The 17,691-nt window shown below is 58.0% G+C and overlaps 4 protein-coding genes across 4 annotated transcripts; 1 reads left to right on the top strand and 3 right to left on the bottom strand.

The window, feature by feature from the left end:
* Positions 1-770: 770 nt before the first annotated feature.
* On the bottom strand, positions 771-3,155 carry EsH8_IV_001124 (uncharacterized protein; the record flags this gene model as incomplete). The annotated part of the gene is made up of 1 exon (XM_083266014.1): positions 771-3,155. The coding sequence occupies one exon, from the start codon at positions 3,153-3,155 to the stop codon at positions 771-773; it is 2,385 nt and encodes a 794-aa protein (XP_083124909.1).
* A 4,243-nt stretch (positions 3,156-7,398) lies between these two features.
* EsH8_IV_001123 (Phox homologous domain-containing protein) lies at positions 7,399-8,499 on the bottom strand (the record flags this gene model as incomplete). Its single annotated transcript, XM_083266013.1, has 1 exon — positions 7,399-8,499. One exon carries the CDS (start codon positions 8,497-8,499, stop codon positions 7,399-7,401), a length of 1,101 nt encoding a protein of 366 aa, XP_083124908.1.
* A 1,428-nt stretch (positions 8,500-9,927) lies between these two features.
* EsH8_IV_001122 (microtubule-binding protein BIM1) lies at positions 9,928-10,937 on the bottom strand (the record flags this gene model as incomplete). The annotated part of the gene is made up of 4 exons (XM_083266012.1): positions 9,928-10,454; positions 10,545-10,657; positions 10,757-10,828; positions 10,924-10,937. The coding sequence occupies 4 exons, from the start codon at positions 10,935-10,937 to the stop codon at positions 9,928-9,930; spliced, it is 726 nt and encodes a 241-aa protein (XP_083124907.1).
* Positions 10,938-11,569: 632 nt separating this feature from the next.
* Positions 11,570-13,939, top strand: EsH8_IV_001121 (protein DRS1; the record flags this gene model as incomplete). Its single annotated transcript, XM_083266011.1, has 2 exons — positions 11,570-13,162; positions 13,214-13,939. The coding sequence occupies 2 exons, from the start codon at positions 11,570-11,572 to the stop codon at positions 13,937-13,939; spliced, it is 2,319 nt and encodes a 772-aa protein (XP_083124906.1).
* Between the last annotated feature and the right edge of the window lie 3,752 nt (positions 13,940-17,691).

Raw genomic sequence — 17,691 nt, 5'->3', positions numbered from 1 at the left:
CAACTAGTACGAAATCAATTTCCCGCCATTGAACTTATAACGCTGACACTTTGGTTGGTTAGATAGGCTTGGTTTCTTGGCGCGGTGAGTCGGGCAAGGAGCATCCCCCGATGCCTCCCAGCCTCCCCCCTCCCCTCTCCCGCGCTAGGGACGAACGTCCCTGGATGACAGCTCCCACCCCGTTCCGTACCTGAGCCTTAACCGTTTTGACCATGGCGCGCTGTCAACCGGTTGGGAATGAACATGTTCAGAGGACGAGAGGTAGATAGATAATCACGGTCACTCCAAATACAGGCAAAAAAAAGGCCTCGAAAAAATACATCAACGTTGAAATCGTATCATCATTATCCGAGCTGCGTCAACCTCCTCGCACACCCAAACTCGGTCGGGAGTTGTCCGGGCGCGAGGAATGAGCTGCTCGACAACTGTAGGTATCCTAGGATGTGCCCCGGCAGGACCATCAATGCTTGTTGGAAAATCATTGGCCAATGTTTTTGTCCCAGCTTTCCTGGAATGTGCCATGCTCGCTCTGCTATGCAACCGAATTCCACGTAAAACCGAAAATGCCAACTCAACTGGCACGTCCCCCCTCCTCTCCCCTAAACCTTTTTGCAACGCCGCATAAATAAGCAGTTTGCCTGCCCTTTTCGTCTCCTACAACAACCTCCCAGCCACGAAAAGAGACGACATTGGCCAAGGCGGCCGAAGGGAATTATCGACCCGAATAGAAAAACCGCAATCGGAAGTCGGCAGTCGGCCGGCGACCCGACTCATGACCAGCCCAGAGTCTCGAGCGTGCCGCGAGCGTCCGAGGCGCTCATGCCGCTGACGCCCAGCGACCGCACCTGTGTGCCCTTGCGCAGCCGCTGCACGCCCACGGCAACCTTCCATGCCTCCTCCTCGTCCAGGACGAACATGTATCGCTTGCCCTCTTGGTCTCGAACTGTGGCACGCAGGACGTGCAGGCTCTTGGTCTTCCACTCCCCAGTCTGTCCGGTCGAAGACGCGATGTTAGTATCTTTAAATTTCGTGTCGCACAAGCCAAGACGGCAACAACTCTTGCAAGCACGCAACATCTCTGTCAGGTAGGCATCGGCTTCCTCGCCCGTAACCGTCTTGGTGGCGCCTCGGTCCGCCGTGCGGGCCCGCTGACTCGCCATTTTCTGAAACAAATTCGAGGGGTGGTTCGCAGAATTCATCGTAGGGGCAGAAGCAGCATTGGAATTCAAGCAGTGCGGGGGGCACCATACCTCGACCAGCTTTAGCGTCCAGGCCTTGACGTCCCACTCGCGTTGCGGGACGCCGCGGACGTCGTCGTCGATGAAGAGGCCTTCGGTCGTGATTCGGAGGATGAGCCCGTCTGTCACAGTCCCAAACCCCGACACGAGTTGACTGGCCGGGGTCTTGGCGAACTGGTTCATGAACAGGTAAACGGCCTTGATGACAATCTTGTCCGGGTCTTTCGTCGTGTAAGGGCCGCGCATGCTGGGCGGCGGCGTCGTTCTCGTCGTCGTGGCCGACGGGGCCCATGATGACTCGGAGCCGATCGATGAGGCTGGCTTGTGTCTCGGTTTGTCGTACGGTCGGTACGAGTGCTGGTCTTCGTCGACTGTTCGCGCTGTCGGTCGTGGTGGTTGCCTGGTGGTGTTTGATGATGCTGCCGAGGGCGCCGACCTTGGCGGCACTGAGCTGGCAGAGGGGGGAGGTCTTGGGGGGGCCGAGGATGCGGAAGGGGGAGGTCTGGGCGGCGTCGAAGCCGCCGGGGGGGGAGCGGGGGGTCGGCCGTTCGGCCACATACTCGTCTTCTCACCGACCGACGAGAAGGCGTAGGAACTTCCCTTGCGAGCGTTCTTCTCCGCCTCTTCGGCCTCCTTCTCCTTCGCCTTACGATCCGCCGCCTCCTTGGCTTTGCGATCCGCTTCTTCCTTGGCCTTGAGGGCGGCTGCTTGCTCCTCGGCAAGCTTCTTGGCCTTTTCTGCCTCTTCGCGCTCCTTCTTGGCCTTTTCCGCCTCTTCTCGTTCCTTCTTGGCTTTTCGAAAGGCCTCGAGTTGCGCTTCGACGCGGGCTTTGCGAGCGGCTGCCTCGGCCGCCTCCTTCTTGCGCGCCTCCTCACGCTCCTTTGCCTCTCGTTCTTTGTTAGCCTTCTCCTCGCGCTCCTTTGCCTCCTGGGCCTGACGCTCCCTGGCCGCCTTGGCTTCCTGCTCAGCCCTTTCCATTTCACGCTGGAGTTTCTCTTTTTCTTGGCGCTCCTTTTCTAACTTTTGCTTGAGCTCTTCCTTTTCGCGAATCTCCGCCTCGAGCTTCTCTCTCCTCTCGCGCTCCTCCCTATCCCGCCTTGCGCGCTCACGGACTTCTCTCTCGCGGAACTCCCTGAGCTTCCGTGCCGTTTCTGCTTTGCGACGCTCTTCATCCTCCTTCGCCTTGCGCTCTTGTTCGCGCTTTTTCGTTTCCTCTCGGGCCTTTTCCCAAGCCCCCTTTGAAGGGTCAGGCTTGGGCTTCGGCTTTGGGGGCGGGTCAGGCTTGCGGGGTTCGGGTTCGGGCTCCGGCTCTGGCTCGGGGTCAGGTTCAGGTTCCTGAGGGGGAGGTTGTGGCCGTTCTTGCCATTGTGATCTAGGCCCACCGTTTCCCGCCCCGTGGTTCGGGGGCGGGCTGTTCGGAGGAGGACCGCTGTATTGGTTGCCATGGGGTGGAGGAGGCGGCGGCGGGCCGGTGTTGGCGTAACTGTTGTTGAAGTTTGCGCCCTGGTTGGCGCCGTATCCGCCGGGACCGGGGCGGTAGTGGCTGTTGGGGCCGTTACTCGAAGAAGAGCCCTGGTTCTGCGACTTTCCCCAGGCCCACGCTCCCACGCCGACGGCTATGACGAGGAGGGTCATGCCCATGTTCCCCATGCCTTGGTAGGTACCCCACCATGCCCTGAAGGCAGGCGCCATGCTCTGGAACATGACGACGAGGACCAGGGCGCAAGCGAATCCGGCGGCGAAGCTGGGGCCGTTGGGCGCCAGAGAAGGCAGGTAGATGAACCCTCCACCCTTTTCGCGCTGCGGGATGACGAAGATGTCGTAATTGCCAGGCCCGAGGCCACTGCCGGGGGGAGGGGTACCAGCGGTGGTTTTGGGTGCCTCGCCATGTGGCGGAGGCGGGGGAGGTGCGCTCATGTCGAATGGACCTCAGCCCTGAGCGGTGAGGTGGTCGACAATGATTTGTTGGTCAAGCTGAGCCTTCAAGCTCGGCTGGAGACTCTTGGTCTCAGGGTTGAGAAAGCACGCAGAAATCTAGTGGTATCTCAGGAGGGCCATTGACGGTCGTAAAGTCGTGAAGAGTCTGGGCAGAAGCCATGAGCAATTTTCCAGCAGCAGGGGAGCTGTGTGGAATGTGACGGTTGGAGGTGCAGAAGGGGACAATGGGGAGGTGAAAGATGGGAGCAGAGGATTATTAAGAAAATAACTTACAACTAGCAACGCAGGAAATAGCAAACGCCGAAAATCTAAGGGAAAGGGACGGACAAAGACAAAGACGTCAAAGCGAGATGGAGGGCGTGGGTGTGTGCCGGTGTCGGTAGCTATTTTGACGATGCCCAGTGCCTAGACCGACTGAATCGTGTCTTCCGCTCCGGCCTTGCGCTTCTGTGCTTGGTTATCCGATCGCGGAGAGGATAGTAAGACAGCAATGTCTTGATGTCGAGAATTTGGCCCTGTGGATTAGCGAGGCAAATCGACGGACGAAGCAGTCTGGTACCACAGCGCCTTTCTTGGTGGAGATGGTGTTGAGGGAAATGTGACGAAGGCGACCAGAAGGGGCCAGGAATCCTTTTGTGTTTACTTTGGGAATTTCTCCCAGGCCCAGGCCGAGAGGTGGGATGGGCGGAGGAGGCGGTTTGGGGGTTGGGCGCTAGTGGCTGGTCGTCTCTCAGTGGACTGAGCTAGGTGCTCTGCCACTGAGAGGTCAATGGTCCAGTGGGAGAAGACCCACTATACACACTCTTTCCTCCCCATGTCAACCGCACCAACTGATTTAAGCGAAGGAACGGTGACATTTGACAGACCCGATACCGAATGGCAGGTGCTGCCACCAGGCCGGCCATGCCATCATGTCTGACATTATTCTCTTCTCTTCTTTAACGTTGCTAGCCTCGAATCTTCAATCTTTCCCCGTTGCTACCTGCATGGCCAACGGGGCCGGGGGAAACGAGATTGGCCGTTGCGATATAAGACTGCGAGGCCAGTCGAGGTTTCGACGGCAGAGAAGCCCCATCCCAGCTCTCCCTCAGCGCTGAGAGGATGTTCCTTGCTGCAACAAAAAGACCCTGAAAAAGCCAAATGAGCGGATGACCAAGCTCCAACCTCTCCGCCTCCGACCCGTGGCTGACTGAACATGCCCACGATGGCCCAGGCCTCGCTGCCCATTACGCGTCACTGGCAGCATTGCTCCCCTTTGCTCTTGAGCCCATCCTATGTCTGCCATCTGTTGCTCCCCTCCTCGTCAACATCAACATCAGACGAGCATCGGCCAACAGATGGACGACAACACAACTCCACCGCCAGCAACGGGAGGACGGCCAGTCACCGCACCAGATCGTCACAACAACACATCGTTGCCGAGCCCACGAGGAAACCCCCGCCCGCGCGAGTTACAGCAGGCAAACGATGGGCACCACCGCTCTTGAAGACGGACGGACGGACCTTGGGAGACCCTCCTCCAACGGGCCAATCCCAAGAAATTACTCAATCTCCTGCCTATGACAGGCTGTCCTGCCGAGTCGCCAGTGGTCCCCTCTGGCGGTCAATCACTGTGAATCAACCGGGGCAAAGATCCACTCAGACAGCGAATCGCGGGCCTCGAGGCTGTTCACCCGGGAGGCTTCGGCGCCAGAGAGAGTCTTCTTTGGGGATGGGGACTAATCATGTTGCGAGGGCGGGTGCGGAAGAGGGGAAAAGTCCACGCTGGACGCCCAGGGAGGATCCTCCTCGACCTCCGCCCGTCCCGTAGTATGCTTTGTGGTTCTAACTGAGGCCCTCCAGGCACGGCTTTTCTCTCACCGTGGACCGGCTCGCTGGGACTCCCTGGATCGATTGCGATGGATGGGCTCTAGGAGAGAACAACGTATCGGGGGAGCATGCGACTGCAACCATGTCACCTACCTTAGGCCGGGGCTCGACAGCAAACCCGTTGGGCGCCAATTGTGTGTGTGGCATTGTTCCGCCATCACACAATTTTGTTCAGAAACGGCGGCTGTGGAGCTTCGCTTTGCTTGCTTGCTGCTTGCTGCCTCTTTTGGATTTTTTTTTACACCCTTTCCCAGAAACGGTCATCCATGTCTCGTTGCCCAGCAACCGCGCGGGAAGTCCCCCTCCCTCCCCGGCATTGTGTGCCTGTGGCGTATCAACTGTCGCCAAGTGGGGACCGCCACATATCCTACGCTTGGTAATCGCCCATTATTGTTTTTTGGGCGCTGCTGGCGGACAGAGAAGTCTACGGATGGAGCAACCGTTGCAGCCCTCAGTAAAAAAAGAGTGTTGTCAGTTTGAAAAACGCAAATATGGCGATGGCCTCAAAACAGAATTGGCCCAAAAAGCCCCTCCCGTCCGTTTCGCGACGTTTTACACTAAACCGCCCCTCACTTGGTTACGGGTCGATGCCCAACCAGCTGCAGTTCCGCGGAAACGAAAAAGAAAAAACGCAGGGAAAAAAGAAAGAATGATTTCTTCGCCAAACGAGCTGAAATGAGAAATAAAAATGCAAATGCAACTGTGACAAGATGGTGGCAACGGGGAGGGCTGCAAATGCAAGCACGCTTATTAACGGCAGGGGTCCGTCCATAAGCAACCGTCTGCATGGTGGTGCATGAGGGAACGGTCCGGCGCGCGGGCACCACCGTCCAAGTCCAACAACTCGGGACGACATCACAACACTCCCTCACCCGGCTTGAACCCGGGGGGTCATGTGGCCGGTGCGTGTTTTTCGTTCTCTCCCGCACAACGTCCATGTGCGATGCGAAGCGGTGTGCCTAAACACTAGATTTTATTTTTCAAGGCCGGTTGATGCTAGTCTACTGAATCATTTGGTCATTACTACAATTACTCCAGGCGGAGGTTCGGCTCTCGTGAGGTCGCGAAGAACGCGGGTGTGCGGCCCTGGGCGATGGCGGCTCATAACTCCGGGGATGGACTACGTGAAATGGTAGGTTTTGAGCCGCGGGTGCAGGCCACGGGGTACAATAGAACCAGTCAGCCAGCCCAGTGCAAGAATGCGTGACAGACGATCGCCCTCGACCACATCGTGATCAGACAAGTCTGCAATAGCACACACAGCCAGGTCGAAGCAGAGGGGGGGGTCCCTTTGACCAACCAAGGCCCGAGACTAGCCGCCATGTTCCTCTTTGAAGTAGCTGCTCGCCCTCCTCGCCAGCTTCTGGCCAACAGTTACCATGCACACAGCACGGCAGTTCTAGTCAATGTTGCCAACTGCTAGGTTGCTGAGGTTAGGGATGGTAAGTAAACATGAGATGAACTGTCTTGATGGAAGGGCACAAGGCTCCCTATGCCTATGCTGTGATTTATCTACACCAATGGGCTAGAACGTCGCCATCTCGCGCGTCCTAGCTACCATCTCGCGCGCCCTTTCTCGTCCCCTTGTAGGATTCCTTTCGCACGTCGCCTTGCTTGTGTTGCGTATACTCATATCTCGTGACATTGGTTAAGAACGCTGCTGGCTAAACACATGGGCAACACGAGAGAGAGCAGGCACTTGGGTTTCCTCCTTCTGCTGCCTATATCATTGTTATTGCTGGGGGGGAGGTGGTTTGGGCCAAGTGACGCTGCCATCATGGACGTGGTAAGCCGAATACTCCGGATGCCAAACACCGACTGCCATTGCTTGCACATGAGAGACCAATGTTTCCTCGGAATCCCGTGTCGATGCCTAGTATACAATGGCACTCCAAGGCCGTCATCGACAATCTCAGGAGGCGAAGCATCTCGCACCCGTCCACGACATCTGGTTCCCACCCCCCATCGTTCCGTCATCTCGGTCCCGGGCGTGGTTCTCGATTAAACAAGCCGTCTTGGACAAATGCTTTGTATTTTCCCCATTCGAGACTATGATAAGATGGGGGGAAAGAAGAGAGAGAATGGACAGGCTGCAGCCGCTATTGTTGCAAGTATGTAGTAAACAAAAAAAAAAGGCCAAGCCCCGTCAATGCCGTCATTGGTAAGATGATGTTTTTTTAAATAAAAGAGGGAGTACGCGTCACATCTGTTGACGACGCACAAGCAAGAGAGACCCCAACTCCAGGCACCACGCAAAAGCATCCAATACCCGCCCGCCGACCCAAAGAACCCAGACCACCACCTCGAGCACGGCCACGACGGCGCGCGCGGCGACCCCGACCGCCCGCCGGAGTCAGAACTTGCCGATGCGCTTCTTGGCCACGTTGATCTTGCCGCCCACCCGGTCGGCGTCCTCGTTGAGCCGGTCGAGCATCTGCGTCTGCGCCTCCACCTCGTCGTTGATCAGCAGGCCCATCTCCTTCTGCCGGCGCACGATGGCCGCCAGCGCGTTCACCTGATCGTCCTGCTCGCTCATCATCTGCCGCTGCAGCTGCACGACTCCGTTGTTGTCCAGCTCCCGCGTCCGCTCGTTCTCCGGCAGCGGGGCCCCGAGCACCCTGCCCCCGGTCCTGGCCCCGCTGGCGCCGGCTCCGCCGCCCAGCAGCGCCGCCTTGTCCCCCGCCGAGGCCCACCCTTCGCGCCCGCCGGCCCGGCCGCTGCCCTGCGCCATGCTGTTGCTGAGCTTGTCGAGGCCCTCGCGCTCCACCCGCGCCGAGGAGAGCAGGTCCCTCCTGCGCCGCAGCTCGCCGTCGCCGAGCCTGCCGGTTTCCTGCATCGCCCGCAGGCCGTCCGTGAGCGTGCTCACCAGCGTGCCGGCCTTGACCAGCGACTTCTTGGCGGCGGCCCCGGCCTCGGCGGCGGCCGTGCTGTTATTACTGTCGGCGGCGCCGTCCCTCCTCGCGAGGTTCAGCCTCGCGTCGTGCAGGCAGCTCTTCATCTCGCGGTGCAGGTCCAGCCACGTCGTCGGGTCCGCGGCGCCGGCCCTGCCGTTGGTGATGAGCCCGTGGGCGCTCGCGGCCGAGTTGCTGGTGCTGCCGACCCCCGTGCTGGGGAGGTTAAGGAAGGTCCGCCATGCCGAGGTGTCGCGCCAGCGGCGGTCGGGGGACTCTGCGATGGCGCGCAGGTACGACTCCAGCCCCTGGCGGCGCTGCTCTGTGAGATCGGCCGAGGAGACGGTGGACTTGAACCACGACTTCCCGGGGAGGGGTTGCGGGGGCGGGGAGCCGACGAGGGATGTGAGGGTCTGGTGGAGGGCGGCGAAGTCGGAGTAGCGCTTCTGGACGACGAAGGATTTGAGAGGCAGGCGGAGGGTGATGTTGTAGAGCGTGTATGGCTTCGATTCGCCGGTCGAGAGGATGGTCGACGGGATGGAGATCTCGGCCGGGGGAGCCATTTTGGGATGCTGTGATTTCGAACGCAGGAGAGAGGAGGACTTGGATGATGGATGCTGAGGGCTGATCTTGATCGTCGGGTTTGGACGAGGGGCTTGGGCTCGGACGAGCTGGGTGTTTTGTTACGGCTCCCCCTCGTCGGTGTTGGATGGTAAGAACGACAGGACCAGGTCTCGATTGTTTTTTGCGTCTTCTTTGCGGGTTTCGTCACACAAGAGGAGAATCCCGGGGTAGAGTTCGACGAAAAGGTGGCTTAGCCGTCGTAATTACAATGCAGTTCGTATTTTGGGGTGGTGGTGGTGGTGGAGTGATGGATTTGTGTAGTTGGTTACGTTGAACCCGGCGAGCAACAAAGGTTCTCTCTTGTCGCCGTCCGGTGAGCAGGAATCGGGTTCCACAAAGGTGAGGTGTGCTGCAGTTACAGTCCGCTTTTGGTCTCCGGCGGCCCATGCCTTTAAAGGATTGGCCCGCTGTGCTGCCTTTTGAGGTACCTGGCAGGCCGGCTCTAGGGACGGCAGCCTAAGGGGAAGGCCGTCGCTGGTCGTGTGCGCTGCTTGACGCCTGTGGCGCATGTGGGGAACCACTAAATTGGGCCGGCAGCAGGAATGACCGCATTTCTGGGACGCCTCAGCAGGCCACCTCAGGTCGGAGACTCGGGCACTGCTGGGCTGGGATCATGGCCATGGCGGATGCAGTCAGGCGCAGGCTAACAACAAACACATGGAGGATGCCGGGGAAGCTAAGGTAACTGGCATTACTGGACATGTTGGAAAGAGCTGCGTGCATGTCTAGTATCGAACCGTTCATCCAAGCAACCCACCATCACCACCACCACCACTACCATTACCATTAGGACAGGTTTTCCTCCAAAATATTGCTCCGAGGAATCCCAACACCTCTGTGAAGTTGCTATGAGAACCTCGTGGGATTCGATCACACATCTGAGGCTTACGGGCCGGTTGCATTCATGCAGCTTCTCAGACAAAGAATCGTCCATTCTCTGACGATTGCGGAGGTTGAAACTGACCCATGGGTTGGTTGGTTCACTCACTGGCCAAGGGCGGCTATGACTGCCGTCTAAAATAGGACCCAGAAACCACGTCTCGGACGCGTGGCTCTTGGGACCGAAGCTGCATCGAAACGAGCCCGTTCCAGATGGGCTACTTCAGCCCGCATAAAATGACTCGAAGCTCCCAGACAAAAAGTTTTTGATTCTATCATGACTGTTCATGTGGGACGGGACCGCCGCAAGCTCCGACCGACCTCTGTCTCGACTGTCCGAGTGCCGCTCAGCCTCATCTCCAGTATACGGATTATTACGTGCCTCAGGGTATTTGTACTAGCGCCAAACCCATGTGCTTTTGCCTCATCGCCCCCAACACCCCATCCAACAACATCTCTTCTCACGCACGCCGTCGACACCTACCGATTTAGAAAGTCTCGTGGTCGTCAACAGCCTCGCCCTCAGCCGGGATCTCGAAACCCTCCTCCGTCGAGTACAGGATTGTTTGGATCTGCTTGACGAGGCCGTCCTCTGCCTTCTCGATCTCGGGGTCCTCCTCGACGGCCTGCTGCACCAGGAGCTCAATGTCACGGAGCTTGCTGAAGTAGAAGTCACGCTCGCGCTCGAGGCCAACAACAGTCTCCTTGAGCGTGGCGTTCTCCTGCTGCAGGGCAGCCGTGCCGGGGCCGGCAGCCTTGGGGACACGCGCACCGCCCAAGGGGGTCGTTCCGCCTCGTCTAGCCGCAGGGCCGGTACCGGAGGCGGCACGGGGAGCACCGCCGGAGGGCAGGGGAGCACCCTTTCTCCGGGCAACGGCATCGTACTCGTGGTCGGGGAAGTTCAGGTCCCAGAACCTCTTGGTCCATTGCAGGAACTCGAGGTTGTCCTGCATCTTGCACTTGACCAAACTTTCGACGGGGATGGGCTTGTTGACCTGGTGCTTCGTAAAGGTGTCTGTTCAGGAGGGAAGGGGGACTCGTCAGCCATCGCTGCTCAGAACATCGTGGCAGAGGTACGTCGGCCACGGAGACGGTGCGGACTCACTCTGCAACACCTTGAAGTTCTGGATGTAGGCATATTCGCTGTTGACATTGAACTTGACTCGGGACATGGGAACGTCCATAAAGATGCTGTCAAACACCTGGCAAAGCGCTGCACTAGAATCGGATGAAACATTAGCAACACCATCGTCAAAATCATCAGGTCCCACAATAACCACATGGCGGGGGAGGGGTATCATATCAAGCAAGACTCACCCCGTACCGCATTGCTCGACCTTTGTGATGTTGAGGGACAGCAGCTGGTTCAACCACTGAATCAATTCCTGTCTGGAGAGACCATGCCGTGTTAGCTGCGGTTCGTGACGCGCCGGCGTTTGAAGCCGCTAGATGGCGCGGGATGGAAGGTAATGGAAGGGTCCGACCTGGATTCGCCCATCTTGTGTGTATCTGTGTGCCTTTGCGGGCTGAACTTTTTTGACAATAGAATAATGCGCGCTCGGAAAAATGGAAATCGTAAAGACGCTCGAGAGAAGCAGAGGGGCGGTTGTGTCGAGGATCGGAAAGGAGACGCGGGAGAGTGGTGAGGCACCGAGTTGGGTTAGAACCAAGGACAGGTGTCGAGCAAAGGGCAGAAATTAAATCTCGTTCCTCTAGTCGCCGACGGCGTGAAGGCTGCCAAAATTGTTGGCAATAAAGTGGTCGCCCAATCAACCGTGGTGGGGTCACTACTCGGGACTTGCCCCTGCCCCAAACAGACCAGTTTGATGACAAACACCGTCACGTGCTTGTGTAAACAGTCGTGTACAGAGTACGTAACGATACTCGGGACCCTGTGGTCCCTCCCTTGGCCGTTCAGTCTAACCCGCCCAGCGCAGCGACCCCACTCCAGTCGGATGCGTCTGACCGCCCTTGTCGGGGCGCCTTGACGGCGGCAGAAAAAGTTGAGCTCCACCAGTCCGTCCAGAAAAATTTCTGGCCCAGGAAATGCGCGAGCTTGGGAAGAGAGTGAAAGACAACGATACCCCGCGGTCACCACAGTCTACTTTTACGACTGTCCCACCACTCAACATGGCTCCCTCTCAAAAGCGGAAGCAGCTTGACGACGACTTCGTCCACACCATCTCCGACAATGACGAAGAAATCATCGAGGAAGAGCAGCCCGTGGCACCGCCCCCGAAGAAGAAGGTGAAGACCTCCAAGAAGGCCAAGAAGGGCAAGGCGAAGGAGGATTCGCCCGAACAAGAAGACCGCGAGGGAATATGGGGCCAGAAGGACGACGATGACGGTGCAATGGACTCGGACTTCGAATTCGCCCAAGACGGCGCCGTCGACTTCGGCGACGCGGAACTCGAAGGCTGGGGTTTCGAGGGCGCAAAGAAGTCCATGAACGCCAATGCGGCACCCGGCGTGGACCTAGACGAGATCATTCGCAGAAGACGTCAAAAGAAGGAGGGCAAGGAAAAGCCGGAGGAGGCCGCAGAAGAGGAGGCCGCCGACGACGAGGCGGAGAACGACATGGACATCGACCTCGACGACGATGACGACGAAGTCCTTGCCGACGATGCTTTTGGCATGGGTGTCAATGCTGACGAGGAAGAATCCGGTGCCGAGGAAGACGGTTCTGACGCAGAAGATGCCGAGGACGACGATGCGGCATCCGACAATGACTCCGTCGCAACACCCGTAGACCACCCCGACGACGTTCACGGATCAGACGACGACGACGAGGAAGACGCAGAGGAGCAGGCGAAGCGCGATGCTTTCTTCGCTCCCGAGGAGCCGGCGAAGCCTGGCAAGAAGGACAACGCGACCTCTTTCCAGACCATGTCCTTGTCACGCCCGCTGCTCAGAGGTCTGGCAGCCGTTGGCTTTTCCAAGCCGACGCCTATCCAGGCCAAGACTGTGCCCATTGCCTTGATGGGTAAGGATGTTGTTGGTGGTGCCGTCACCGGTTCCGGAAAGACGGCTGCCTTCGTTGTTCCCATTCTTGAACGTCTCCTGTACAGACCCAAGAAGGTGCCCACCAGCCGTGTCGTCATTCTCACACCCACTCGTGAATTGGCCATCCAGTGTCACGCCGTTGCTACCAAGCTTGCCGCCTACACCGACATCAAGTTCACGCTCGCTGTTGGTGGTCTGAGTCTCAAGGCACAGGAGGTCGAGCTGAGGTTGCGACCCGATGTCATTATTGCCACCCCTGGTCGTTTCATCGATCACATGAGGAACTCTGCCAGCTTCAACGTCGACACGGTGGAGATTCTCGTGTTGGATGAAGCCGATCGCATGCTTGAGGACGGTTTCGCCGACGAGCTGAACGAGATTTTGACCACCCTGCCCAAGTCAAGACAGACCATGTTGTTCTCTGCAACAATGACGTCTTCTGTCGACAGACTGGTCCGAGTCGGAATGAACAAGCCTGCCAGAGTCATGGTGGACTCGCAGAAGAAGACCGTCGGTACCCTGGTGCAAGAGTTCATTCGCTTGCGCCCGGGACGTGAAGAGAAGCGCATGGGCTACTTGGTCCATCTTTGCAAGACCATGCACACCGAGCGAGTCATCATCTTCTTCCGTCAAAAGAAGGAAGCTCACCGAGCGAGAATCATCTTCGGGTTGTTCGGCTTGTCCTGCGCCGAGCTTCACGGTAGCATGAACCAGGCACAGGTAAGCCCGTACGCAGCCATGAACCAAGAACATTTACTAACAAGGGTATAGAGAATTGCCAGTGTTGAGAACTTCCGTGACGGCAAGGTCAGCTTCCTCCTGGCAACCGATCTTGCCTCCCGTGGTCTTGATATCAAGGGCGTCGACACAGTCATCAACTACGAAGCCCCGCAAAACATCGAGATTTACGTGCACAGAGTCGGTCGTACTGCCCGTGCTGGTAGAACTGGTATTGCCGTTACGCTGGCTGCCGAGCCGGACCGTAAGGTCGTCAAGGCCGCAGTCAAGGCTGGCAAGGCCCAGGGCGCCAAGATCATGAGCCGCATCATTGAGCCCGCGGAAGCGGACAAGTGGCAAAACCAGGTGGATGAAATGGAGGACGAGATTGAGGAGATCATGGAGGAGGAGAAGCAGGAGAAGCAGTTCGCACAGGCCGAAATGCAGGTGAGGAAGGGAGAGAACATCCTCCACCACGAAGACGAGATCAAGTCGCGGCCGAAGAGGACGTGGTTCGAGACGCAAGAAGACAAGAAGAAGGCCAAGGATGCTGGCCGTGATGAGCTCAACGGGCCGAAGGGCACCAAGAAGAAGCTCAGCAACAAGGACAGGAAGAAGCTTGACGCCAAGGCCATGAGAACCGAGGAGAAGGTGTGGAAGAAGGGCAAGGCAGAGCGAGCTGGCCAAGGGGCCGTGCTGAACCTGAAGAAGCAGCCCAAGAAGAAGAACGTCCCCGCGAAGGGTAGAACCCGAGCGAGACTGGCGCGTACGAAGCGGTAACTAATTTGCGGGGGTTAAAAAAAGTTTAGACCGGAATACCATGTTAAAATACCATTTAGATTCTTGACAGGGGGGGTTGTCCATTAGAAAATGCATTAAAGTGTGAGGGTTTCACTGAAACGCCTTGTTTTTGGTCTCTCTCGTGCCCAGTGCTGAGGCATCATATCACTCTGATGGATCTGGTCTGTGCCTTGTACATAGTAGGCTTGAGGGGGCGGGCGGCGGTCAATGTTTTTCCTCCCAGTGGATTGGCTAGGTAGGGCCAAGAGTGCTGAAGATCCTCTTCTCAGCATGGCAGATGCAGCTATAGTTACACCCACGGCTACACCCACAGCCACAGCTACAGCTATAGTGACGGGCTACAGCTGCTGGTGGCGGCCTGCAGATGACGTAACGTCCCGTTTCGCTCCGGGGCTCGTCCCCGACCTCCCTCGCCCGTCATTCAGCGTCAGCACTTGGTCGCATAAGGACTTCGAGACATTCGACCGGGCACCGGCACCAGCAGCTCTGAGACCAACCCCAACCTAAAGCTTCGCCCACCCACCACCGTCACGAGCTTCCTTTTCCCCACCGCGTGCTCCCGCTCCTTTGACCTCAAACCGTTCGCCCCAATTCCACCCACCAGAGCCGCGCGAGATCATGTGCCTCCATCATTCTCTGTCGCAACACCATCACCTGTAGAGCGTGGGGGTCAGAAGACGTTGTCGCCTGCCAGCCTCGTGCACCTCCCGTCTGCCTCGTCGGCTTCGGTCCAGTAACGAGGCCTGCTGAGACCACGACGTTCCTTTCCTCGCCTCCCCCACCAGGCTTTTTACAGAACGCCCAAAATCTGGGCCGTCCCGCGCCCGCAGTTCGTCTTGGAACCTTGTCCAAGGCACAACCGCGACCAAGCTGGCTCCTTTCGGACGATTTGGTCCCCCGCGTCCGAATCCTCACAACCGCACCAGCCTCCTACGATACCTCTTCCCACGAAGCGTACGGGACCGATATCGCGAGCGCGCACTCAACTTTCGACTTGATACCCTCCCCCAGCTCAAACACCGCTTCCAGTCACGCATTTACCAGTATATACTAGAGCGCCAGCGTAAGCGGAACGAGAAGTCGAGGCTTGTCGACGTCTTTGCGCGACACAGCCGCCGGCTGCTCTTGGGCGCGCCCTCAGCCAGGCCAAAGCGACATGCCAAGGAGAGAGGGGGCAACATAGGCAAAAAGATGCCAACTTTTTCAGACTACACAACGTACGGAGGAGCAGGAGGGGCGGGCGGTGTCAGCAATGGTTCTGGATACGACGGCGCATCCATAAACGACCCGCCGACTCCCGGCGAGAGAGGGTTTCGGCGGAAATGGTTGGCTGCAAAGGCAGGAAGCATGTACCGTGCTGGTGCAACCGCCGTGAACGAGATAAGAGAAGGTTACGCACAAACACGGGTACGACCCCTGGAACCGGAGGATGGCGTGCCACGGACAACCATCCCGGGATCGTTCCCCGGTGTCGCCATCACGGTGCAAGGAGACGATCAAATGGTCATATTTCCGTCGTATGCGAAACGGCATGTCAAGCAAGACTGGACCGAGGAGTACCAACAACACTCCGAAGACCCGCCTGGAAGTACCAGGGATCAGGAGTTCTGGAGGAAGGAATGGGAGCGCAATGAAGACGAGAGGGCAATCGTAGACATCGACGTTAGGGGTTGGATCTACTCCCCGCATAAAGGGCCGATGACTAGACGTAATCGCATACTCGTCGGGCTTGCACGCCAGTTGAGCGGCATTCCAGCCCCTAACCAAGACGCCCCTCCGGCCGTGGACAACTTGTCTGCGCTGCACCAGTCCCACGAGGAGCGGCGAGAGCAGGAGAAAATTGCCAAGGAGGCCGCCGAGATCGAGAAGAGGGGCCAGGAAGAGAGACGTGTGGCGAACCATGGGGGCTTCAGCGAGGCACCTAAAGACGGAATCGACGATGATGCAAATAGCATCTATCGGGCGAGGTCAAGGTCACGGAGCGGTAGCCACACGCCCATGACAGCTCCGGGGTCTCCCAAGTTGGCACCGGCCCGGCAGAACACAACGGGCAATGATCTCACGGAAGCTGAGCTGTCCGTTGCGAACGCCAACCTCATGGCAAGAATAGCGCCGTTCATGACGACGCCTCTGGTCCAGCTGCCCATCACCATCTTCTTCTACAATGATGAAAAGTCGGCGTCACGGACAGTGCAGACCAATGACGCTGGGCACTTCATTCTTCGCGCCGCGCTGGAGTTTGTTCCTACACACGTTCGTGTCCTGGCCAATGAGAGCTTATCAGCAACTCAGGAAGTCAAGATTATTGAGCCGAAAGGTGTCAGTTTGATCAGTGATATCGATGACACCATCAAACGCTCCAACATCTCGGGTGGAGCCAAAGAAATCTTCCGCAACACCTTCATCCGCGAACTCCGGGACTTGACAGTGGAGGGCGTTAGGGAGTGGTATAATGAGCTACACTCTATGGGAGTGAGCATTCACTACTGCTCCAACAGTCCTTGGCAGCTGTTCCCGGTGCTCGCTAGCTACTTCATGATAGCCGGTTTGCCTCCTGGCTCGCTTCATCTTAAGCAATATAGCGGAATGCTCCAGGGAATCTTCGAGCCAGTGGCGGAAAGAAAGAAGAGCACCCTCACTAGGCTGATGCACGACTTCCCGGAGCGCAGGTTTCTGCTGGTCGGCGACAGTGGCGAGGCAGATCTGGAGGTCTACACCGAGCTGGTTGAAGCGCATCCGGGACGCATCATTGCCATCTTTATCCGCGATGTTACGACTCCTGAACAGACCGGATATTTTGACTCAGCCTTTGAGGGAGTTAGTACTCGACAGAAACCCCCGACGATCAGGGTCGCGGACCCGAGCGATGCGCCAGGGAACCGGCCAGGTCTCCCTCCACGGGGCGAGGCCAAGACCGCTGGGCCTGTCATGGGCAACCTCATCGACTTTTCAGACGAACCCGAGGAGACCATGCTGGACGACGCAGCTGCACTTGCTCAAATCAAAGCCAGACCGAAGCCTAATGCGAGCTCCAGTGATCTTGTGGGGCGCAAGCCCCCTCCGCCTCGCCCAAACAAACCCGCTGCCCTTCGCAGCGCTCCCTCGGACACAAAGGTGCCCGGACTTGATGCCAACGGCGGCGCGACGCCTCCACCAGTACCGCGGTCTCGAAAGCCGTCAGCTGATCGGTCTGGTCCTCACCCTCTGTCACAAATGCACAATTCATCTCAGCAAACTGTGGCAAGCAGCAATAGCTTACCTAAGGCTTTCAAAATACCGGCATCCACGGGACCGATCGACACGAGTAAGACGAGCAAGGCCCCACCACCGCCCCCGCCACCGCGGCGTCGGGATACCCCATCCACCTCCCGCAGTCTCAGTCCGCGGAACCTCAACAATGGGCGCAGGTTGTCCAGCAACGATGATATCAACTTTGAAGCGCTACCACCCTCCGCCGGGTCGCAACCGTCTGCTCAGCTGCCCCGGCTTGTGAAGGCCAAGTCCGGTAGCCTGGCATCGGGATCGACCTCTCCGACGACGAATAGCCCGAACCTGGGGCCCACAGCGGTGCCGAATAGAAAGCACGAGCTATGGATGCGCCGGCTCCAGAGGGCCCAGGATATTTTGGAGTCACAAGGTGTGGCCTTGTATACCTGGCGGAGGGGCGACGATGTCGTGGCCGAAGCCGTGGGGATGGTTAAGGAGGAGTTGAAGAAGGTTGGCGTTGGAGA

Source organism: Colletotrichum jinshuiense, chromosome 4 (genome assembly GCF_051148585.1).
Source record: "Colletotrichum jinshuiense chromosome 4, complete sequence".
NCBI classification, from domain to species: Eukaryota; Fungi; Ascomycota; class Sordariomycetes; order Glomerellales; family Glomerellaceae; genus Colletotrichum; species Colletotrichum jinshuiense.
The sequence above is the reverse complement of the archived record's forward strand: the minus strand, read 5'-3'. Positions and strand labels throughout refer to the sequence as shown.